This window comes from Ammodytes marinus (genome assembly GCF_949987685.1).
Source record: "Ammodytes marinus genome assembly, chromosome: 19".
Taxonomy (NCBI): Eukaryota; Metazoa; Chordata; class Actinopteri; order Uranoscopiformes; family Ammodytidae; genus Ammodytes; species Ammodytes marinus.
Genome location: NC_137223.1, coordinates 24055302 through 24063664, shown reverse-complemented (window position 1 = coordinate 24063664; position 8363 = coordinate 24055302). Strand labels below are relative to the sequence as shown.

General features: G+C 38.4%; 1 protein-coding gene across 1 annotated transcript in view; it reads left to right on the top strand.

Annotated features, from left to right (window-relative positions):
- crip2l (cysteine-rich protein 2-like) overlaps nt 1–7104 on the top strand; it is an 8420-nt gene extending 1316 nt beyond the window's left edge. The window contains exons 2-8 of the mRNA XM_080047356.1: nt 2973–3067; nt 3817–3874; nt 4202–4333; nt 5007–5075; nt 5844–5938; nt 6504–6561; nt 6770–7104. Of these exons, the coding sequence (XP_079903482.1) occupies nt 2973–3067; nt 3817–3874; nt 4202–4333; nt 5007–5075; nt 5844–5938; nt 6504–6561; nt 6770–6840 (578 nt within the window). The 3' untranslated portion in view covers nt 6841–7104. The remainder of the gene's footprint in view (nt 1–2972; nt 3068–3816; nt 3875–4201; nt 4334–5006; nt 5076–5843; nt 5939–6503; nt 6562–6769) is intronic.
- Nucleotides 7105–8363: the final 1259 nt, after the last annotated feature.

Sequence of the window (8363 nt, the reverse complement as noted above, 5' to 3'; positions counted from 1 at the left end):
TAGTTTACAGTTATCACCCAAACATCTGAAACCTTGATTTAATAACCGTCCTGAGATTTTCTGAAGTCTTTTTTTTTAAAGATACATTTTTGGTATTTTTTTCACCTTTTATAAATATTTTCTGTGTTTAAACAAATGTATTTAGTTTCTCTCAAAATGTCATAAGGAAGCCTTTAGACGTAGGGCCCTTATCAAACAGTTATTTGAGGCAGTGCAGACCGTTCTATAACTGGTTCACTATCTGTGTGTGAGATTACACCCGAGCCATTAGCGGCCCCTGTTTGTGTGAGGTCATAACCGGCCTGAAGTGTGTCATATGACAGCCAATGACAAACCAGTTTCTTTACATTAACACTAAGGTTGCGTTCCGAATCGCATACTTTCTACTATATAGTATGTAGAAAAAAGATTTAGGATGTCCCGATTCTTGTGGCCAGATTTAGGATGGTTAGAAGTACCCGGATGTCCTACTTCATGCGGCCAAGATTGTTAGTGTTGAAAAGTGCATCCTATTTGGGCAATTCTGACCCACAATCCAGTGCGCACGTGAAGTGACGTAACATCGACGAAGCCTCCATATGAAAACAAACGGGGATGCGACGGATATAAAAGCAAGAGGCAAGCTCAAGGCGCAATGTTATGATGAAATAAGAGAGAAAATTATGTCCCAATAGTATGCCTACTGCATCCTAACTAGATTCTTTTTATCGTCGGATGTAGTATGTAGAATAGAAAAAAGAAAGAGTATGCGATTCGGAACGCAACCAAACTCTATCTTAGTTGACCAGTTTAAAACGTTGCTGAAGACTCACACTTTTTTTTTGCATTGGCCTTTAACAAAAGCTGAGACTTTGACACTCCTCCCTTGTTTTTCTCATATATCTTATATGTTGTTTTGTAATGCATTTTGTCAAGCACTTTGGTCAACTAATGTTCTTTTTATATGATATAGCAATCCATTTGACTTTGACTTTTGCCTTCATGACTATAAGCACAATTGTTGCATTGTCATTTTTTATCTTTTTTATTTTAAGATATTTTTTGGGCATTTTTTTTATGCTTTATTGATAGTGTGTAGAGACAGAGTTGAAATGGGGCAGAGAGGGGAGTGACATGCAGAGAACGACCGCGGGCTGGAATCGAACCCGGGTCCGCTGCTGGCCGAGGCCCATGAGGGGGACGCCCTACCAACTGAGTTAAAGACCTACTTCACCGGTTTGAATATGAAGGTGTATTGAATTCTGAGATCCTATGTAAAAAAAACTTACTTTGTAAATATTACTGTGATGTCTTTTACTCTGACATCACAGTAATATTTACAAAGTACGTTTTTTTTTAACCCTATATTTCTCTTTCTGTGATGTCACGAGAAAGAGAAATATAGGGTTAAAAAAAACACTCTTTCTGCCTTTTCTCAGGATAGGATGAACCGATTTTAATTTTTTTTGCACATTTATACTACATAGGATCTCAGAATTCAATACACCTTCATATTCAAACCGGTGAAGTAGGCCTTTAAGGGCTTCCCTTGCATTGTCATTTTTGATAGTTTACAGAAGACTCAAGGAGGGATCTCTTCTGTCTTAAAGGTGGAGTCAGTGATTCTGGAGAACGCCTGTTATGCATACAAATGTTGGTCAAAATCAGTGAATATCTCCTCATGATCCACTACCTGTCTGTACTGTGTGTGCGCTAAAACAAATCTGGTGGTTAAACACAGCCTAGGCTCTGTAAAAAGACATGTTAACATATGAGGCCTACTGTAGCTATAGCAACATGCCAGTTCACAGAGCCTAGGCTGTGTATTAACAACAACATGATTAACAGGAGATATTCACTGATTTTGATATAAAGCGATTTTGACAACAAGCATTCTTCATAATCACTGACTGCACCTTTAAGAGAGAGTTCAGTAGCATAACATATCAGTTTTCCGCTCCTGTTATATTTTAAAGGGGCACTGTGTAATATGACATCATCAAAAAAGTTCTAGAAATGTATTAATATATTTATGAATGAGGATATTGATTTTAGACAATAAATTACTTAAAATGTTACACAGTGTCCCTTTAAGGGCTGCTACACCACATGGCGCCGTCAATAATTTATTGATCAGAAATGCCTTGTGTGGATCGATTTTCCTTTTTGTTCTTTCATTTTATCTGGAGAACAAAGGCCTGCGGGGTCAACAACAGAATGCTGTCAACCAAAATATCTTTCCACTGTTCCATATGTTCCACTGGCTGAATGGGTCATGGATTGTATTTACATTTTAAAGGCACTATGCAACATTTTAATGAAAAAAATAATTCTAGAGTCACACAACAATATCCTAGTGAAGAGTGATTTTGACAACAAGCATCCTCCAGAATCACTGACTCCGCCTACTAAATTCTGCAATACAGGTTTAAATAAAATACTGTTTTCTCTTTCTCTGTCTCTCCCTCTCTCTCTCTCTCTCTCTCTCCCTCTCTCCCTCTCCCTCTCTCTCTCTCTCTCTGGCCAGATTTTTGAATTCATAAACACATTGGAGACTTGGACGTTTTTAAACAGCGCTAGTGTTTTAATGATATTTTCTGTTCAATTGTCGATGAAGAGTTGGTTTTTGCACAAGTTTTTATTAGATAAATTATATTTAACCACTGGGATTTTAATACATTAGGACTTTGTTGAACTGTTGAATTGTAACTAAAATCATATAAATAAAGTGTTTTGCAAAAATCAAAAAAAATATCTCCCTCTCCCTCTCTCTCTCTATCTCCCTCTCTCTCCCCCTCTTTATCTCCCTCTCCCTCCCTCCCTCCCTCCCTCCCTCCCTCCCTACGCCTCCCCCCTCTCTCTCTCTCTCTCTCCCTCTCTATCTCCTTCTATCTCTCTCCCTCTCCCTCTTTCTCTCTTTGTCTCTCTCTCTCCCCCTCTCTGTCTCCCTCTTTATCTCTTTATCTCTCTCTCTCTCTCTCTCTCTCACACAGCGGAGAAGGTTTCCTCTTTGGGGAAAGACTGGCACAAGTTTTGTCTGAAATGCGAACGCTGCAACAAGACACTGAATCCTGGAGGCCACGCAGAGGTAAGAGATGTGTGTGTGTGTGTGTGTGTGTGTGTGTGTGTGTGTGTGTGTTGAGCTGGTTCCTATGTTTTTAGAAAAACAATATAAAAATAGAATTCTTTGCATTGATGGTCTTGTTTCTGGTGGGCACTAAAAAGTAATTATTTTATTTTGCACACTTTACGGGCTCCATAAGTTTCAAATACACTTGGTTTGACTGTGTGTGCACTAAAACCATCAACACTCGAAACGGGTCTGATTGTAGCCTCATCAGGGAAGTAGCCTCCATGCTGTGTTACATGTGGTTTGCTTGTGGTCAAACGTGTTCAGTCAAGATCCTGATTTTCTAACCGCAGATCGGTTTAGTGACTACAGCAAGAAACCACATAGAGTTACTTCCTGTTTACACAACTTTCTCTGTGGTCAAAGGCTGAAACAAAGTTAGTTGGAGAACAGCAGAGTAGCCTTTTTTAGATATATTCTTATATGGAGGGTTTTAAGTACTTGAATTAACCCTTTAATAAAGATAAGTAATACATTAATTATGAATACATATGAATATATATAATTAATTAGTATAGAGAAGTAATTATTAAATATTTTTTTTGTAATACATTTTTTTTTAATTAATTTTCATTAATTCATATTTGTTTTGCCTATTTAATTATGTATAATACATTTATTAAGCTTTATAATACACACACACACACACACACACACACACACACACACACACACACACACACACACACTTTCTTTGTGTTTTGCAGCACGATGGAACTCCTTACTGCCACAAGCCGTGCTACGCAGCTCTCTTTGGACCCAAAGGTGATGTTCTGTTATTGTCTACACTGAAAAAAAATAACAAGTCTGTGGTGGTCGTTTTCAGTGTTTGTAATTGTAACGTTGCTTGTCTGTGTGTTTGTGTGTGTGTGTCTGACTGTCTGTCTGTCTGTCCGTGCCTGTCTGTCTGTCTCTCTGTCTGTCTGTGTGTACCTGTCTGTCTGTGCGTCTATGTGTGTGTCTGTCTGTCTGTGCGTCTGTCTGTCTCTCTCTCTCTCTGTCTGTCTGTCTGTATGTGTGTCTGTCTGTGTGCGTGTCTGTCTGTCTGTCTGTCTGTCTGTCTGTCTGTCTGTCTGTCTGTCTGCGTTTTAGGCGTGAACATCGGTGGAGCTGGTTCCTACGTTTACGACGCTCCCGCCAGCGAAGCTCCCGCTGCCGTCTCCATGGAAACAGACGGCAGTAAAGCGGAGGAGAGGAAAGCGCCCGCACGGGGACCAGTGAAGGGTGAGACACACAGTTATATGTGGAGGAATTTTTTTTATTTTATATATACATTTTGTATTTCTTCTATATCTTCAAACTGTGAGGGTACTTGTGTTGTAGTGGAGGTAATAATATAATTGTTTTTTTATTTTATTTTTTATTTTTTACAGCTGGTTAGTTTAGCTTATTTTGAGGTCCATAGATTTTTTTTATTTCTTTTTTATTATTAATATATAGGCTATATATATATATTTTTTTTTTTTATTGTATTTCTTATATATCTTCACTGTGTTAATCATCCATGCACCTTACATTAACTGTGGGGGTGCCTGAGTTGTAGTGGAGGAAAAAATAGAGTCTTTTTTTTTTTAAAGCTGGTTTTAAAGCTGGTTAGTTTAGCTTAGTTGAGGTGCATAGATTTTTCAATTCATTTTTTATTATTATTATTTATTTTTTAGATTAAACATTATTCCAACTGTGTTTTCACTACGCCAGCTGTTGTTCCTGGGTGAGCGTATACCCATGACAAAGGCATTAATAAAAACTATATAAAAATATCATTCTTTGCACTGATGGTCTCGTTTGCTGTTACATGTAATTTATGATCATCAGAGGGAAAAATGAGACTGTTTCAGAAATATTTAAAAGTTCCTCGTAGCAGGTTTAAAGTGACTTTCTTTCTCTGTTCTTCCAGCTGCCAGCTTCTCGTCTTTCTCCGGAGGTCCAAACATCTGCCCCAGGTGCAACAAGACCGTTTATTTCGGTACGATTTAAGATTAAAGATTGTTAATTTGTCATTATGCGATTACAACAATTAATGCAGCAGTTGTTGGCAATATAATGCTTGAGTCTTCAGAAATAACACAAGGGATGAGAGCTAGCCGAGACCTAAATAAACATAGAAAAAGTGAAAATATAATTTTAAATGTACAGTTAATATACAGTAGGCTATATGATAAATTTTTCGAAATAATTAAGAGACCACTACAATTTTTTCTTAATTCGGCTACATTAATTAACACAAAACTCTTATTGGCAATATTTCCATTTGAAATTTTGAATAAATGTTATCAGTAGTCTGTAGAATAAACCAAACATTTTAATTTTACTGAAACCCAAACCTATAAATAGTAAAACCAGAGACACGGGTGGGTCGATTGGAGTGCTCTCTTGATTTTTTCCAGAGCTGTGTATCTCAATTTAAAACAGAATGTAGAATAAAGTCAAATGTACATGGACTAAACAACTGTACCGGTTCATAGTATAGTTTATTGTAAAATGGTAATGTGTACGCTAAAGGATATTTTTAAAGATGTGAAGTATAAATGCATCTTGGCGTCTTTTTCATATCTCACACTTACATGTGAGTGTTGGTATGTGCCTAAGTGACTGGGTTGCCATGGGGACTATCTCAACTGTGTGTGTGTGTGTGTCTGTGTGTGTGTGTGTGTGTGTGTGTGTGTGTGTGTGTGTGTGTGTGTGTGTGTGTGTGTGTGTGTGTGTGTGTGTGTGTGTGTGCGTGTGTGTGTAGCTGAGAAGGTGTCATCTCTAGGGAAGAACTGGCACCGCCCCTGTCTGCGCTGTGAGAGATGCAGTAAGACTCTGTCTGCCGGCAGCCACGCAGAGGTGAGCGAAACAAACACACCCTCAACTCAGAGATAATGGATGTTAAACCATCCCTGCGTTCCGAATCGCATACTTTCTACTATATAGTATGTAGAAAAAAGATTTAGGATGTCCCGATTCTTGTGGCCAGATTTAGGATGGTTAGAAGTACCCGGATATCCAACTTCATCCGGCCAAGATTGTTAGTGTTGAAAACTGCATCCTATTTGGGCGATTCTGACCCACAATCTGGTGCGCACGTGAAGTGAGGTCACATCGACGAAGCCTCCATATGAAAACAAACGGGGATGCAACGGATATAAAAGCAAGAGGCAAGATCAAGGCGCAATGTTATGATGAAATAAGAGAGTAAAGTATGTCCCAATAGTATGCCTACTGCATCCTAACTAGATTATTTTTATCGTCGGATATAGTATGTAGAATAGAAAAAAGAGAGAGTATGCGATTCGGAACGCAGGGTTCCATTCACACTGTCAAGAAATAAACTAAACAAGTGGTGTTGTGGTTAGAGCCACTTTGTAATGAGATAGTTCTCGTAATAATCTCATATTTTTCTCCGTTGCAGCATGACGGACAGCCCTACTGCCACAAACCGTGCTACGCCGTGCTGTTTGGGCCCAAAGGTGAGATAGTGAAAAATCCAAAAATAAAGTATTTGAAAAACATCTAGATTTTAATTACATGAAGAAATGTTATTAGTGCGTACTGACCCTTTAAAATAAACCATCCCTCTCCCTCCCTCTCTTTCTCTCTCTCCCCTCTCTCTCTCCTTCTCTCCCTCCCCCCTACCCCCCTCCCTCTCTCTCTCCCCCCTCTCTCTCTCTCTCTCAGGCGTGAACACAGGAGGCGTGGGGAGCTACATTTACGATGAACCAGAAGCCGAGGCCGAAGCCGCACCCTAACCCCCCTGTGTGTCCCTCCAATCTGCCTACTACTACAGTCCCACTCACACTGACAATGCACTGCACTCACAGCGATGGGGATTAACATGGTTATGTTGTTTTTGTATATTGTTTAGATAGGCTATCTCTATTTTGTACTGAAACAAAAAAAATACCTTTGAAACGTGTCCTCCCATGATGTGAGTTTTTAGGACTTGCCATTTTTGAGTTCCTTGGTTCTCTTTGCCAAAATAACCATCAGCGAATTATTACGTAGTGTGTGTTTTCACTGATTATTAATAGTTTTTCAGACTTCTGTGCACTAAACAACATGTACTGTATTAAAATTAACAAGTATCAGCAAGACATTTTACTGTCAGTGTTTCCAGAGTGAGTTAAAAGGGGGATGAGGAGGTGTAGACGTATAGCATAGAGACAAGCTATGTTTCTCTGAATGTTATGAAGGTGAGTGCGGCGTCTGTAGTGAATAAAAAGTGTTGGAATGTGTGTGTCACGTTTTCTACAGTAAACTGTGCGACACCAAATCTGTGTGCTGTGTCTGTGTTTGAAGAGGCGATCTCGTAAGGCGTGGTTTATTCATATAGAGCACTTTTAAAATCACAGAGGAGTTCGCCCTAAGATTCTTTTTTAGAATATCTTTCCCTGCGTTCCAAATCACATACTCTTTCTTTTTACTACTCTACATAAAGTAAAGAAGAGTTTTAGGGCCAAAGGAGAGAAAAAAATCTGATAAGGAAGATTTTTTTTCCCATTATGTTGAGAAATGTCAGGAATAAAGACGAATATTCAAAAATGCTATTGGAGTTAGTGGGCATTTATGTATTTTCAGCATAATACAATTGACGTGCATGTATTATTGGGACATCCTAAATCTTTATCCGGCATACTAAATAGTAGGGAAGTATGGGTATTGGAATCATAGATAGTATGTAGAATTGAATTGATTGATTGGAACGCAGGGTACGTGTGCATGTGTAGTTGTTGTTGTTGTTGTGCTCCGCCTCAAAAAAGTGCGACCAAATAAAAAGGAATACGTCATCGACCGGATGCAGTCTGTCACGCCCCTTACTAGAAACAGGAACCGTCAAACTAAAACTGATCGCTACCAGAAATTAGAGTATTACTACAAAATAAAAGGGAATAATCAGAGTACTTATTTCACAACTGTTAAAACGTGTTTGGTCGGTTACATATTATCACAATTTGTTAAACTTGTTACTCATATATGGCAAAAAAAAATAGTCTACTTTTATCCATTCATAACAATACATTTGATTAATATGCTGCAATAACCAGGGGTGTAGAGTAACATACAGGCTACTTTTATCGACAAGTCACATTGGTATTGGAATACAAAACATCTAATCATGTTTTAGAATATAAAAGGGTTAGCATGTTAAGTAGGCTATGTATGTATAAGTAGGCTACTAATGATCAATCAAATGTGTTATAGCCATAATTTACACCAAAATTGACTCAAGGACAATGACTAAATTACAAGAAACATCACATTGTTGTTTGAA